We start from the raw sequence: 16,667 nt of genomic DNA on the forward strand, positions 1-16,667 counted from the left end.
ACAACCATGAAGCATGAGTGTGCATCAAGGGGCCAAGCTTCATCCCCTGTTATCCCACCAACTCCTGCTTGATAGAAAGACAAAGAGTACTGGGAGCCCTTTTAAGTTACTGTTGATGAAAGCAGTCGTTGGGCTACTTTAATCTGTGCAAGAGATTTGTCCACTTTTTATGAAGTTCCTGTACAGAAGTGGATGGATAAGCATGAATTTAAAATACACCTTTATAGTTTAAAGGAGATGTTTATAATGCACCACTATAACTATATAACTATGTTCATAGCATAACACTATAACATACAGTGTTGCATAGCAAACACCTTTTGCCAGTTATGTGTCTGTGTGATGATGCTCCTGTGAGTCTCAGTGAGAAGCGGCTTGATCTGATTAGCCAATTTTCAGCCTGTCCAATTAACAGGGATGAAAATAAATAAATTTTAAAAAGACATCTATGATCATTTTCTATTACTTTTAGATCACAACTTAAAATTAATCAAGGATACTTTTAACATAGAAACACTATGAATAAGAGTAATCAGTGCAAACTTTTTAGCAGGTTAACTGCAAAAGTAAGTGAGTGGATAAACATTTATTTGTAATTCTGAAAAGACGTGAAATAGCAGCAAACACAACACTAGTGACAATCCAACAGGGTGATTACTTTATTGTTGCATCCTATGAGAACTCTACAGTTTTCATGTGACACTTTATTTCTGAGGAATTAATATGCTTATGAGCATTACAAAGTTGTACACACTATATATTTTGTGTTTAACTTCATAAAACACGTGGAGAGGAACTGTATATATCTATACAAGCTGCCTTATGTTATCAGTTTATTCCTTGCTGAATTCAGTGCGGCCTGGCAGGTTTTGTCTCTCCTGTCCACTGCAGAACCAGAGCTTTCACACAGCATTTCGGCCAAGGCAGCAAAGGTCTTCTCCTGAAATATGAATGGCTCTGGAATCATCCCAGGGTTGAGCCCTTGGCATCTCAGACAGGGCTTCAGCATCTCCCCTGCTAGAAAACATCAGTGCCACAGACATGAAGGACCACAGATGATACTGAAGGACCACCTTTGCAGTCTCCTAGGAGCCACATAACTACATGTCGTGCTGGTGATAAGAACTCCTTCCTAATACAGTCTCTGCTTGCCATAAGCACAACACTGTGCAGGGTTGCAGCTCCCCTAAGAAACTTGCCACTGATGATGACATGGTGCTGTCACCTTAACCATCACACAAGTGTGTTACAGTTGGATTGCTGTTAATGTGCATGGACCCATGCAAGAATACTGAGTATTGAAAAGTAGAAAAACTGATAACTTCACAGATATAAAATCTCTGTCCTGGGTAGAGCACAGTGCCTTCATTCACTTATGTGCCACAGAAAAAGAAACTTCAGGTACCATTTCACATGTGCTGTCAGTGGTTCAGCTTTCAAACCAGTGGGTGCAAGTGAAATGGATCCATTCGGAACACTTTAATGCCATTCACACTTCTCTCTGCTTGAGATAATATCACTGAATGTTAACAGCAGCACGTTTTATTCTAAAAGTTTCTGCTTGAGCACATCAAGCAAAGTAAACTTTGTGCAGATGCTCAGCTTTCTGCTATTTTTGCTCTAATGAAAGCAAATATGCATACCGGATGCAAAACACTGTGTTTACATTAAATCAGTACAAATAAATGGCAATTTTAAGCAGTATTTAATCATCACACTGAGTGCAAATATACACCTACAGTTGCACACATGAACGACATAAGTGCAATTTGTAAATATTGTATATTTAAAATTCCATGATTGCAAAGGTGTATTGTGTTTAAAGTACTTTGGATGGTGTGTCCTTTTTCACACAGGCCAACCATAGTCACTATTCTGTAAGTTACATTTTTCTGTTCAACTGAGTGAAGTCTCTGGATAAAACCGGGCAGATCTTCATTTAAAGGTATCTCTACATTCATTACATTCATTAGCAAACTACTGAGGGTGAGCTGCCGACTCGAAAACCACAGCTCTGTGTAAAGCCTGGCGACCACTGCAGCACCCGCCCGAGGCTCGCTGCCCTCGCTGTTTGCGGTGCGGACTCCTCTGCCGCGCTTGTCCCTTCTCTTCTCCAGCCTCCAGCAACGGGAAAAAAAACCAAACGCTAATACCCCTTTTCAAAGAGAAAAAGAGGAGCGTGCCGCCGGGCGGGGCTGCCCTGCCAGCCTCACGCTGCGGCAGGCATCGCTCCGCCTTGCCCGAGACACGCGTGGCCGGGTTCGCGGGAGCTCTCAGCGCGGCACCCAGCGGAAGCGGTACCCGCCGCCGGCGGTGCGGAGGGTGAAGGCGTTGCCCTGCGGGAAGGCCAGGGTGCGGATGCCGCCCGCCTACCCCAGGGCCGCCCGCAGGCTGCCGCCCCCCTCCAGCTCCCCGCCGCCCGGGCGCGGGGCGGCACGTCCAGTGTACAGCCCGCGGAAGGTGCCGAGCAAGCGCGGGGCCGGCCGCGGGCGCTTGGGCGTGGGGCTGTCCCCCGGGCTGTCCCCCAGGCTCCGCAGGGCGGCGCGGCACTTCTCCGACACCTCCCGCAGCCTCCTCCCATGGCTCCGGCCGCCCGCGCCTCCCCCAGCTCCCCGTGGCGGCGGCGGGAGAAGGAAGAGGGAGAGGAGGAAGAGGAGGAAGGCCCGCCCCGCGCCTTCCACGGGCTGTGCCGCACCGCGCGTCCCCGGGGGCCTGCGCCGCGCCCTTCCGCACCGCCCTGCCCCACACCACACCGTCCCGCACCACCCTGCCCCGAACCAAACCACGCTGTCCCGGCCTGCACTGCCTCACACCGCACCACCCCACCCCACACCGCCCTGCCCCAAACCAAACCATGCTGTCCTCCACTGCCCTGCTCCGTCCCACACTGCTTTACCCCACTCCACACTGCCCTAATCCACCCTGTCCCACACCACTCCACCCACACCACACACCTCCCTGCCCTGCCCCACACCACACCACCCTGTCCTGCACCACACCAACCCACACTGCACCACCCCATCCCACCCTACACCTCTTTACCCCTGCCCTGCATGGCCCTGTCCCACCCTGCACTCTGTCCCCCACTGCACTCCCACACTGCACTGTCCCCCAGCGTCGTGGTTTAACCCCAGCCAGCAACTAAGCACCACCCAGCCGCTTGCTCACTCCCCCCCGGTGGGATGGGGGAGAGAATCTGAAGGGTAAAAGTGAGAAAACTCGTGGGTTGAGATAAGAACAGTTTAATAGGCAAAGCAGAAGCTGTGCAGGCAAGCAAAGCAAAGCAAGGAATTCATTCACTCCTTCCCATCGTCAGGCAGGTGCTCAGCCATCCCCAGGAAAGCAGGGCTCCATCACGCGTAACGGTTACTTGGGAAGACAAACGCCATCACTCCAAACGTCCTCCCCTTCTTTCTTCTTCCCCCAGTTTATATACTGAGCATGATGCCATACGGTATGGCATAGCCCTTTGGCCAGTCTGGGTCAGCTGTCCTGGCTGTGCCCCCTCCCAGCTTCTTGTGCACCTGGCAGAGCAGGGGAAGCTGCAAAAAGTCCTTGACCAGTGTAAGCACTACTCAGCAAGAACCAAAACATCAGTGTGTTATCAACATTATTCTCATCCTAAATCCAAAACACAGCACTCTACCAGCTACTAGGAAGAAAATTAACTCTATCCCAGCTGAAACCAGGACACCCAGGGACCAGCTGGGCCATGGGGCTGCCAGGCCAGATAGGGCGGCAGCACTCATGTCAAGGACAGCAGCCAGCTGCCTGGCCTGGCTCACCAGCTCCTTCAGTTGCACGTTGCTCTCACAGCATCACCAGCTCTTCCTGCCTCTGTGTGAGGGTCTCCTGCAGCTGTGAAGGACAAGTGGGGACAGGGCGGTTGGGACAGCCCCATCACCCAGGGGCCGGAGGATGCTCACGCTGGGATTGTGTAACCACCTCAGTGAGATGTGAGGGTGAGAAACCCAGCACAGGCCCTTGAGGAGGGCTTGGGGGTCCCTACCTGGCTGTTTGCCTCCAGGGCATCTCCCAGTGCTTTCTGGTGCTGGTCCGCCAGATCCCTCCAGCACAGCTCGGGGGAAGGCAGGCATTGCGGTGGCATCTGCACCAGCACATTGCTCTCCAGCTGCAGGGTGCAGAGGCCAAAGGCCACCTCCTCACCAAGTGACAAATCAAAGTCGGCGCAGTCCAGTGGCAGTAGCATTAAGGTGGATGCATCTGGAGGGAAAAGCTGCAGGCGTTAGGGCAGAGGAGGTTTTCACATCTTCTCTTCCCCCCAACCCTAGTGCTCCATCCTGGTTCTGAGCATCTCCCCGAGCCGGTATGTCCCGACATGCTTTTACTCTACTGCAGCAGCTGTGCACCCTAAACCTGTTTGGATTTCGTTTCTATGACTGAACACAGCATGACTGCTGATGTGCACACACAGGCACATTTGGCTCAGATAAGGAAAAATATCTACTTGCCAGATAAAATCATCAACAGCATCTCTGAACTCCTGGAAATCAAACTCAGGTCCATCCTGGAAGCAGCGAAGGAAACGTGCCGGTGACCAAAGCCCAGGGCTCAGACCTGCCTGCACTGCCCACCACTGCCTCAAGTGCTCTGATGCCACTGCCCCGAGTGCTCTGACACCGACTGCTGCCTGTACCCCGCCACCTCCCCACAGCCCCAGCACCCTGGGGCACCTGTCCCCTGTCCTGCCCTTGCCACCCCCCACCTGGCACAGGCCCCAGGGAGGACAGGGTGGGGCACAGGCCCACGGGTCCTGGGTCACAGGTTGAGAAGCGTCTCATCATCCATGGGGATGCAGGCCCCCAGGCCCCTGAGCCAGCTCCTCAGGGAATGCCTGAAGCAGAGCGCTCTGCTGGCATCTGCCTGAACCCCCTCCTACCTGCCAGGTGCCCCACAGGGCTGTGGCTACTGCTGAAGAGCTGAGCCAAGGGACAGTGCTTAGCAAAAGCCCCCAGGCACCTTACAAACATGCTGACAAACATGTCTAACATCTAAGGTGAGATGAGACGCTGTCCTCCACCGTGCCCATTTCACAGGTGGGAAGCCCAAGGCCAGGCAGGCTGCCAATACCCATCAGCTTGAGGGAGCCACCCCCCCACCCCACCCCCGGTGTCCTGTGCTGAGGGCAGCCAAGTGAGCCACGAGGGGCCTGCCCCAGCCAGGGCGTTACCTGCTGTGGGGCGGCAGGGCCAGCCAGAGCAACAGGAAGGATGGGGGCACACACTGCCAAATCCTGCCAGTCAATGGTGGTGAGGGTTGGGGACAGCAAGAGACAGTGGTGAGGAGCCCGGGCAGGGATTGGCACGGGCAGGGGGGTCGCGGTGGTGGGAGCGCAGGCAGGGGGCATCCTCAAGGGGCACGGCAGGGGAGCATGGCAAGGGGGGGGGGGCATGGCGGGGGGAACGGTGGGGGTGTCACAGCCTGGGTGGGCAGGGCTCCCCACCGTGGACAGACTCACTGAGGGTGGGGCCGGCAGGGCGCCGCTGCAGCACGGGTGAGGTGGGGGCGCATGGGTGCTCAGTGCCACCGGGGGTTCCCTGCCGTCCCCTCACCAGGCTAGGCTGGGCCAGCTTCTTGGCGAGGCGGGTGAACAGGCCCTGGCCCTGATGGGGCAGATGCTGCCGAAGGCCCGGCAGCAGCCACTCTGCTCCATGCTGCCATGGTGCCCCCAACTCTGGTGGGCGCCCTCCACCCCTATGGAGAGAGGGCAGGTCAACGCCCCTTCTCTGTACCTAGGAAGCATGTGCCCTCCCACGAGGTCCTCACCCCCAGCACAGCAGCAGGCCACCATTGGTGCTAGGGGGCCTGGCACGCACCTCACTCTGCTGGGGAAGAGCAGCATGGAGCCCTGCAACAGGAGTTGGGGACACCGCTGCTACGGGGGATGGGGATGCGGGCTGCCACGAGGATGGTAGGGAAAGTCAAGTTCTGCTGTACAGGTTAGGAAGACCAAGCCACTGATAGGGGGTTGCAACCAGGACAGGTGAGGGGGTTGGGCAAAGCTGTTACTCATAATTGAGAAAACCCTCCAAACGAAAGACTAAAAGTCTAGTTTAGAGAGCTGACATTGCTTTATTCTGCGCAGGGTGCACGGTGGCAGTTCCACAAATCAAGCACGCACCGTCATACAAACTACAGCATTTATCAGGTTACATGATTAGTATAAACCTGCCCAAATTTACACTTACTGGTCAGTGATTAACATTTCATACACTATTGGTTAACTGTATTTAAATTAGCCTCGATGGCTATGTAAATTAGCACACATGCTCCTTTCAGGTGGGGGGGCAAGTCTTTTTGGTCCTGAATCAAGTTGGTGGTCGCAATCTCCCCTTGTCACATTTACCTTTCACCCAGTTACTGCAGTTCTATCAGACTTCATGCTTCTCTGGCCACTGTCCAGTCTTTGGCAACAAAATGTTCCCTTTTATCAGCTTGTTAGCTCTTCAAGGTTAGAGCTGTTAGTTTTCCACTGTTCGTTACTTAAACAAATACTTTCCTAATTCCTTTCCCAAGGCACAGGTGGTTCGTAGTTTTGCTCAGTGGAAAATTCCTGTTTCTGCAGGACATCAAAGCCACTGCTATTAGGATGGGAGAGCAGGTGCGGATGGTGCCCCAGGGCCCTGGGAAAGGCCAGGCCGCTACGACAGGGAACGCACGGTGGGGGGTGGCAAAGCCCCTGCTACTGGGGGAGGAGGGAAGCCAGGTGGCTTCTACAGGGGCCCGAGGGGAGGCCAGGCCACTGCTGTGGGCGGGGGGGGGGGGGGGGGGGGGGGGGAAGGGAGCGACAGGCCCCACTACGAGGATCTGTGGGGAAGCCAGATGCCCCTATAGGGTCTCAGGAGGAGGCCGGACGGCACTATAGGTGCCTGTGGGGAGGCCGGGCCTCGCTATAGCGGGGGTGGGGGGGCGGGAACGGCTCTCACCTGCGGCCGCCTCCGCGCGCACCTCGCCACAAGATGGCGACCGGCGCGAGGCGCGCGCAGGGAGGGGAAGAACGTGCGCACCGCCCTGGCACCACCCCCACCTGGCGTCACTCTGGCGCTTATAACGTCACAGCGGCATACCTGTGGTTTGGGCCCCGCCTCTGCCTGTATGGCTGCGCCGGCTCCGCGTGATGGGTCACGGCAGCTGTCGGTCCGCCCCGGGCCTTGGCGGGCCTGGGGAAGCTGGAGGAGGCAAGAGGCAGTGCGGCCGCTCCACAGGACAGTGCCCTCCCAGCATGTGCAGCCCTGCCCTGCTCTCCCTTGCACCAGCCGTACCAGGTGTCTCCACGTGCACCCACACAAGGACATGTGTGAGTGCATTTGCATGAAGAATTTGGTTCTCATGCTGTTGCTGAAGCAGTCTCAAACTACTCCCCATTACCCAACCGGGAGGAATATTAAGTCCCAGGGCCAGCAGAGCTTCCCAGACACCCAGAGGGCTTTCTGCAGGCTTGTAGCCCTACCGTTGTTTGCCCAGAGGTAAGCTCACCGACCAGGTGAGAGTATTGGCCCCACAGTGGGAGCACACAGATAGCCAAGCACCTCTGGACCTCCCTGCTAGGATCCTTCCCCATTCCTGCAGGGCTCCCAGGTCACACATGGCTGGTCTGTTTCTTAACAAGCAGAAGGGTTTGGGACCCTCCCAAAAGCATGGCTTCAAGATGACTTTTGTGCTAGGAGAAACTCCAGGCTCTAGCCTGACCAGGCAAGGTGCAGATAACACCCCTCTGAACAAGAAAGGACCAGCCACATGCTCTGGCTTGCAGCAGCCACTTAAGTAAGCAGTGGCAGGATGAAGGCAAGAGCTGCTCCCTCCTCCCAGGCACAGGGATGGGAGAACTGCCTGGGGGAAAAGCCTCATCAGGCCAGATTCCCCCAGGCCCAGGCAGTTCACATGAATGGAAAGAAACAGCAGGAAGAGCACATGCTGCAGCCCAGGGAAGGCTGTGGGACTGGAAGGGATTTACTTGCCCTTGGCCCAAGGCTGAAACCACTGTACCAGGAGCCACCAGCAATCTCCTGCAAGCTGCCATGAGGTCTCCACAGTTCACTGCTTGGGGAAAACCACACAGGGAGGGACAGCCAGTCTGTGCCATGGCTGCCCCCAGGGGAGGAAAAGACAACCCAGTTAGCATTTCAGGACTTTACTATGGTCCACAGTAAGAGCAGAAAGGTATTTTTAAACATGTTAAACCAAAACATATTTCATGGAAGTGCAAGATTTGCAAACAGTGGCACATTAAGGAGTAGTGTGGCTTCGATTCTGGGCTGACACAGTGCAGCCACAGAGCCAGGGTACCCCCAAGAGCCTGCAATGTCACTCACAGCATGCTCACGACGAGTGGGAAGATGCTGAGATGACAGGGTGCAAGCTGTGCTGCAGCCTCTCCTGAGAAACGCAAGGTCAACAGGGTCCACGGGGTTCTCTGCGCTCCAGGCTCCGCTATCACTCTACCTCAGGTTTTGCTTCCTTGGCCATTTCCAGCTGCATCAGTATTTCATTCCACTGGACAAACTGCTTGGAGAGAAGCAGGGTCTGGACATTGCTCTTAAGGAAAGAGATGTGGAAACTTCAGGGAAGAAACCAAGGTCAGAGCACAGCCTGAGACTGCCCTGGCAGCTCAACAGCACCGTTACAATCCCAATTCCTTGGGAGAGGAAGAGACCTGGAGCACCAGGCTGTAGAAAGCCTGCACGGACTCAAACCATATCCAGGCCTTGAGCCACTGCACAGCACCAAACACCAATGAGAGTCCAGGAAGCACTTCTGAACACTGCATAGCACTGCATTTCAAGGGCCTTTCTACAGAAAAGAGCAGAGCTCCCTACCCACTGCGGTTTTAGGATGTGTCTCAGCACTGGGATCCTAACGTGGCCAGGATTAGCCTCTGTTTGGCTCAGGCAGGTCACAGAGACCAGCAGTCACCTGATAGAGATGCCAACATCCAGCTGGCCAGCATGAGCTCTGCACCAGCACACAGGCTGCACTGCTCCTTCGTGCCGAGCTGCACTGTGAGTGGATCCAGCACAGAGGGTTGGCTCACAGGTGGCACCCTGCCCTTCCCATCTCAGAGAAACAGGTAGTTCTGGCCCTCATCTCTGCTCCCGAGAGGGGTATGACAGGGACACAGGTATCACCACACCAGAAAGGGCACTGGCCATTAAACCCAGGGCTGCGGATCGCCTGCTTCCAACAATATCTGATGGGGTGAGGCAGCCCAGGAGACAGGCAGACAGTTCAGTTGTGTCAGGCCCAAGGCTCAAAGGATACCATTTTGTTGTAGTCTTCAAGGAGCATCTTGACACTGTCAGTGAGATCTTGATGCTGTTCCTGCAAAGAGGGGAGCCTCAGTGAGTGAGCAATAAATAAGCTGAAGGACATCTGTCCTCCCAGACCCTGACAGCACAGGGGGAAACTCATCCAAGGCCAGTACTGAGATTAGAGCTCAGACCCTGACTGTGGCCATTCATTGCAGCTGGAAGGGTTTCAACAGTCAAGAGAAAGGTTACAGAGAAACACCCAAGCTCATGAAGCGCCAAAGTCATGGGCTTTGCACTACTGCCTGCCTCTCCTCAGCACCCATACTTTGCTTACTCCAGAATGGAAACTCGCAGCAAAATGCTGAAAGGGGGCATTAGGCACTGCCCAGGCGTGCTCAAATGGGGAAGAAAAGGGCAAAGAGATCAGGTGACAGTATCAACAGCCTTCCAGAGACTAGGACACTGGAGGAGCGCAACACTTTACCTCAGTGTCTCAGCGAGAGGGGGAATGCCAGCTGGTTAAACCCAATACTGCTTATTAAGTATCACTCAAACCTCTGTTTTGAGCAGGCTTATGGTAGGCAAAGCGCTTTTCCAGCTCAGACTCAGTTTTTAGAAATCCTGGCTAGTTCCCCCCCCCCCCCCCCCCCCCAAATTGCTTAAACCTCTTTAAAACTGCAGCATGAATATCCTGGACAAAATGAAAAAAAAAAAAACAAAACAAACCTGCTATAAATGAGCAATTCAAACAATTGCAAATACAGGGGTGTCAGTACAGCCACTAACAAGTGGTTCCTTCTCCCTGCTAGTCAAGACTGTCAAGAATATTCACACTACCTGCTGCTGTATGTGGATTTGAGAGAGTCGCTGTAGTTTGGCTGCATGGTCAGGAATCACTGAAAGCACAGAAATCCATTTTGTTTGTTTTACATCACATGGGATTAGTTACCAAAATAAAGACCATTCTTTCCCCACAAGCACATCACAGCAGAACTCCGCTTGCTGAATGCAAGTACCACATGCCACAAACACACCTTTTATACGATAAAAAAAAAAAATCCTAGCTACACTGTACATTAACTATCAAGTTTATTTGCTAACTGCATCTGAATGGCATGAGTTAGGGGATGCCTGCACTGAGGGCTACTCAAGAGCTACATCAGAGTAAACTACTTGAATGAACTTTATGGCAAGCAATTAAAAAGGCATCTCTGCCTACACCAGGAGCAGGGATGTTCTAGACATAAAACAGTTCATAAGAAGTAGGCAGGAGTGGCTCCACAGCCTGGTGGCTATACACAGTGCTCACTCTCTTTGCCAAGCCACAGGTCTCTAACCTGCTTCCTAACCTACTCTATCACCTCCTTGGCCTTTGGTGCAGGAGCCACATTTCCACCCCACCAGTGCTGGGTGACAGCTATGTCACTCAGCAGTGCTCTGCATGACGTTGCACACTTCCGACAGAGGTCAGGCATGGGACATTAGAGCAGCACAAGGGAGGAGCAGACATACCACTAAGTTTGCACCTACTTTACTCACACCAGGTTGTGTGCTTAGCTGTCCTCTCCTCAAGTCTGAGGCTCAAGAAGAAAAAAAAAAAAAAAAAAACAACAGGACAGGCAGCAGCTTGAGGGGTAGCATTTGCAGCTTAAGCTTGCAGAAGAACATGCATACCTTGGATACTGGCACTTTCCAAGATGGGCTGGAGGTTCTTCACCTGCTCCAGAAGGGCTGCTCGGGAAGGAATAACCTGCTCTTCTGATTGGGGAGGGACAAGAAGGAACATCAGTAAATACAAGACACTGCTTTGGCTTTTCACAAAGACCGGTGAGGTAACTTTGGATTAATGGGTACAAATTGTTTTTCTAAACCATTCACACTTAACACACCAGAGAACAGCTTGGCAAATATAAAGCATCTCATAGACAAAGCTAGAGCAAAGTCACAAAAACCTCCGACTGCAGACTCTAAAATCTCCAAGGGGCAAGTGTTCTTAAACAGGTCAACCATAGCCCACCCCCCAAGGGTGGCTTGTCCTGCTCCAAACTGATGATCAAAGAGCTGGGACTGATGCCACTATTCCAGCTTCCCTTTTTCAGCTGATCTAGCTATACAGAAAGGGGCTTTTTTATGATTTTATTTAGACTTTTGTGTTGTTCACCACTGGATTCTCATTCACAACAACTTAAGGCAGGAGAATCTTCAAGTTTCATTTGCTGAGTATACCAATACAAGGCTGAACCAAATTCTTTGGGGCAAAAGAGAATAAGGTTATAAGGTGTTTAATGTACATCCAAAGGTCTTCAATTTTTGTCACAGCTTAGAGATTATTAGAAATGGGGTGAGGAAAACTGTTCTAGCTCCAGTTTTTCCTTTTCAAGCTTTTATTAATTCAGGGTTAAACTGATCAATACTAGAAAGATCAGAACTGATAAAACTGCAGCATGGATGCGCACAAGGGAGCACTAAGGGTGACAGACATTCTTGTACAAACCATCTCTCCGAGAGCTCTAAAGAGGGTGCCTTGCCATATCTTTACAACTAAAGAAATCCATCCCAATCCAGCTTATGTAAAAGACAACTTCTGCAGTGCTAAAAAAACAAAACAAAAAACACAACACCAAACAACCTGTCTCCTCTCATTTCATGCCATACCTGCCAAGATGAACTGCAACTTCATGGCATCTGGAACAGCCATCCTATCAATGTACTGAGGGTCAAGGTATTTTATTACATCTTCAACTAGAGTGAAAAATAGGTTTGGAGATAATTAGTAGGAGAGGCGTTATCACCTTTACAGGTACAACTCCCACCCATGCTATACATCAGGTTACTTTGTAAACACTGCCCATTTAGGGTCTTCTACAGCACTCAAAAACAGGTGACTTTGGAACACTATAATCAAGAACTTACAAATGGCTCAAGCCAAGTAACTGCTTCATTACAGACACCTGCAACACTTGCTTTTTATTTGGCTAACAATACTAGAGGTGAGGGAAATCTACTTCTTCCTGCCCTTGAAACAAAACCAGGAAATAGCCCTCCATCCTTAAAGTTATCTACAAATACACAGTTTACATGTTTATACCAAACATGTTTATACCGCAGCCTTGGACCACAAAAACCCTCCCTACGCAGCCTGCTCCTTCTGTGATACCAGACAGCAAAGTTTGGCCAAAAGACAGCTTTGAAGGACAAAGCACCACTCCAGCCACGTGTGATTCCTATCGCTCCCACCACACACACAGGGGAGAGGTGCTCTAGCATGCCCGAGAAGTCCAAGCATGCAAGAAGCCATTTCAGGAGCTCGCACTCCAACGGCCCTTGAGGGCTGCATTTCAGGCAAAGCAAATCGCTGTGCCGATGTAGGCAGACATAAAGCAAATAACAGGTTGCAGCAGCCCATTTCCCACCCCCAACAGCTGAGTGGGAGAAGTGCAAGCAGAAAGACACCCCACTTGCTTACTTCTCTGCCAAACACGCAAAACAAGAACCCAAAATCAAAGGAGCTCATACAGGGAGCGTAGAAAGGATTTTTGTTTAGAGGAGCAAACACAGGGGTTTCAGGCTTCCCCACCCTCCCCTCGGTTCCCCCTGGGCTCCCTCTCCGAGGTCGCTCACTTTTCTTAAGCAGGATTTTGATCCTCTCCCTCTTGCCGGCAATATTGCTCAGAGCCACCTGCAGGGGCACAAAGGAAGGGGACGGGCCCATCAGACCCCGCCGAGCCGAGCCGAGGCACCTCGGGCCGGGCCCCCGGGGGGTCAGAGACGTCCCCCGAGCGCTGCGGGACCTCCCGGCACCTTGCGCAGCCCGCAGGCCCTGTCGCCGACACGCTGCTCCAGCTCCTCCAATCACCACTGCAACCACCGCAGCTCCACCACTCCCACCACCATCTTGCCGCCGGCCGGAAAGAGCCGCACGCCGCTTACCGCCCCGCCCCTCTCCGTTATCATGGCTAGGGGGCCCCGTTACTAGGGGCCGCCGTTGCCGTGGAGACGGAGCTCCCCGGGCCGGGAAGGGGTGATGGAGCCGGGAGGGTGGGAAGAGGGGGAGGCGGCTCCCGGGGAGGGGGGCGGGAAGTGCGAAGTCCCTGTCAGAGGCAAGGAGGGGAGGCTGCAGCTGGTCGATGGTGGTTTGCACTGCAGAGGGAAGCGTATGGGCTTCCCGCCACCCAGGCGGTCAATCGCTGCTTCATTCCAGCGTGGTCCTTCAGGAAAGAGGCGCTCGGGTGTATTAAAAGAAATAGCTATAGCAATCTTCGGGCCATGTGGATGCAGGGCCTTTGAAATCCAGGAAGCTGCTGCAGGCTTTCCCCCAAACCTCAGCCTGCCTGGGTTCACCTTTCTTATCAACCACTGCAGGTGATGCTCACTAAAAAGCGAGATGCTAATGAATGCAGCAGCCAACCCCAGCCCCACCGCTGCCTGCAATTGGCACTCACAGTTACAAGGATCCCTCAAAGGGATGAGATGAATTCTTGGTAGCAGCATCCACCACAGAGGAAAGTCCAGAGACTTTCCAAACTGTGGAGGGAGATGTTCAGGAGCCTCTAAAGCACCTTGCAATGTTCCCTGCACCCCGGGGCTCAGCCTGCCACTGCCCCATCATGCCCATGTAGCCTTAGCAGTGCCAGAGCTGCCCCAGGCTGGAGGGCAGTCTCTGTCCCTCTTGGGCTGTGAGCATGGGGCTGGGCACCATGTGAGCATGAGCATGAGCACCATGCCCCAGGCACCAGGGAACCCCCGGTAGGAGTCCCAAGTCAGGCTCTTAGGTCAAAACCATCTGCTAATAGCAAGTACTTCATTAGCATGGCATTGCCATGGCTGGCAATGTCAGCTACATGGCTTTGGGGACCCTCCCAGTGCCCCTTGCCGAGAGCAAAACCCACTGTACCCTGGAAAAGCATCATCCTTCTAGATATGTTCCTGCAGGGAGTTGTATGGGGCTGCCAGGCTGTAGGAGGGAGCTGTGGGGTGGCCCAGGGCCTCAGCAACCCCTATGGCCCCCCAAATCTCCCTGGAGGAGCTGTGCAGACCATTTGGGCAGGAGGAGCAGGCTGAGGCCCTGTGCGCTCTGCCTTTCTTCCCAGGGATCAATAGCTGGGCTGTGGGAGAGGCATCCTCAGAGGGGAAGAGCTGCGCTTTGTTCCACAAAGGTGACAATTAGAAACAGCCTCATTAGCAGAAGTGGCTTGGGGCTGCAGCAGGGGCTGGGGGCTGCGCACAGTGCTGCTCTGTGTTTAGAGGGTACTGGCTCTGCCATGGCCTGTGCCCAGAGTGGTGGGCGATGCCCATGAATATGCAAATCCCTGTGCTAGAGGGTCACAGATAACCCACCCCCTCAAGGTGAGAAATTCAAGCAGTCCTGGGACTCAGGCATTCGGGGGAAGCTTTAGGGTTGGAGGACATCCACCCTTTAGGGTCCCATCCAGCCCGCGAGCCTTGGAGCAGGGCTGAAGCCACAGCACTGGCTACCTGCAGCCCAGCATGGTGCACGGCGACTCTGCCCCCTGCTCCTTGGGGCTGAGAGGGGGCTCCCCTGAAACAGAAGGTTCTGTCCCCTTGGGTGCCAGGGATGTGCCCATTAGTGAGGGCATCTGTCCCCATGGGAGCCCCCTGTGCCTATGTACATGTGCATGTGTGAGTGATGGCATGTGTGTGCATTTGTGCTCACACACATATGTGCGAGTGTGGCTGTGTGTGAGCGTGCATGCATGAGTGTGAGTTTGCACGAGGGAGCACAAGTGATCTGTGTGTATGTGTGGCGACTTAGCTGCTTGCATGTATCCATGCTTTCCCATATGCACCTATATACACATCTGTGAGGACCCATCTGTGTGTCTGTGTCTCCCTTCCAGCTGGGTCATCCATGCCCTCTGTGGGTGCTGCCTGGGTGCCAGGCTGGCCCAGCACCTCTTGCATCTCATCTTGTGCAACCTCACAGCCCTATGACCATGGTCTTAGCAGCCCCACAGCCATGCCCCTTGCCCCATGCCTGGCACAGGCAGCCTAACGGGGTCCCCCACCCATGGCTGAGCTGCTGCTGGGCAGCTTGTGGGGCCAAGCAGCCCCACGGCCTGGCTGGATTTGGTGCCCAATCTGCTCCAGCCCATGCTTGAGGGTTTTGGTGGGTACAGGGCACCTGTTTGCACCCCAGAGCCCCCAGAAACTGGGGTGACCCTGTGCTGGAGGCAAAGGTGAGGCAGGCTGTGAAACCTCAGGCACTATAGCTGCTACCCCAGGGTGTCACAGGCTGTGAGGGTGTCCTGCACCCCCAAACTGTCCCCAGTCTGGACACTGGAGCTTGGTGGGTAGCACCATGTCATGCATACCACCCTCAACACCAGTTTGGTACAGCAGTTCATTTCCTTTAATAGATACAAAGTCACACGGCTGCAGTGAGAGTGCCAGGGGGAGCCCAGTGGCACCAAGCCCCGGCACCCCATGCTGAGGTAGAGGTGAGCTCACCTGCTTTGGCACCCAGGGATACGAGCAGGTGGGGGAGGTGCCCGCCCAGCCCCAGTGAGGTAGTTTGGAGTGCCTGGCACAGTGCCCTCTGTCTCCCTGCCCCCTGACTGGGGACCCCAGCATCCGAGTGGTCTTTGGTGGTGGGGGACACTGCTGGGCCTCCCTGCCCTGCCCCCACCAACAAGCTCCTCCCAGTGCACAAACCCCACCCCTTGGCATTAAGCCCCACCCCACCTAATAACCTGTCACATCTCACCCCCACCAGTCCCACCAGTTTCCCCAGTATCTGCCCCTACGGGGTGATCCCCCTGAGCTGGGGACCTGGGGGGCTGAGGTGCCCTCAACACAGGGTGGCTGGGGGGCACCCAGGACCCTGGGGGTGTCTCAGGGCGGGGGCAGTAAGCCCAGGCAGCACAGAAGAGCTGCATGGGGGGGTCTGCAGTGTATGGGGTCTGCAGTGTATAGGGACTACAGTCTATAGGGGCTGCACTATGTAGGGGCCACAGCATTTGCACTGAGGGTGTGCAAGGGGATGTATATGTGGGCACCAAGGGTGTGTATAGGGAATGCAGTGTGTGCATTGGGGGTATGTATAGGGAATGCAGTGTGTAGGGGATGCAGCATATGCACTGAGAGTGTGTATAGGGAACGCAGTGTGCATAGAGATGTGTATAGGGGAGGCAGTGTCTGAGATGCAATGTGTGCATTGAGAGTGTGGCAATGTGGAGGATGCAGTGTGTGCATCGAGGTGTGTACAGGGGCTGCAGTGTGTAGGGGATGCAGCATACAGGGCCTGGGGGTGCCCCAGGCAGCAGGGCAGGCAGGAGCTGAAAGGGGGGGTCACCTGGGGCAGCGCCTGGGAAGGACGGTGCATGTGTCAGAGGGCATGCACAGGGAAGGGGCCCCATGCACGGGGGTAAGGGACAAAAG

The 16,667-nt window shown here is 54.1% G+C and overlaps 1 protein-coding gene across 2 annotated transcripts; it reads right to left on the reverse strand.

Moving 5' to 3' along the window:
• Positions 1–8,219: 8,219 nt before the first annotated feature.
• Positions 8,220–13,157, reverse strand: LOC309601543 (dynactin subunit 3-like). 2 transcript variants are annotated; one of them, XM_082334594.1, is made up of 7 exons: positions 13,071–13,157; positions 12,891–12,948; positions 11,925–12,011; positions 10,944–11,027; positions 10,107–10,165; positions 9,280–9,339; positions 8,220–8,544 (listed from the first exon to the last, which is right to left on the reverse strand). In XM_082334594.1, exons 3-7 carry the CDS (start codon positions 11,965–11,967, stop codon positions 8,455–8,457), a joined length of 336 nt encoding a protein of 111 aa, XP_082190720.1. In that variant the 5' UTR covers positions 11,968–12,011; positions 12,891–12,948; positions 13,071–13,157; the 3' UTR covers positions 8,220–8,454. The 2 variants fall into 2 exon arrangements, with proteins under 2 accessions (XP_082190720.1, XP_082190719.1); XM_082334593.1 differs by lacking the exon at positions 13,071–13,157 and having other exon boundaries at positions 12,891–13,008.
• Positions 13,158–16,667: the final 3,510 nt, after the last annotated feature.

The sequence above is a fragment of the Platalea leucorodia genome, assembly GCF_965183815.1.
Source record: "Platalea leucorodia genome assembly, chromosome: W".
NCBI lineage: Eukaryota > Metazoa > Chordata > Aves > Pelecaniformes > Threskiornithidae > Platalea > Platalea leucorodia.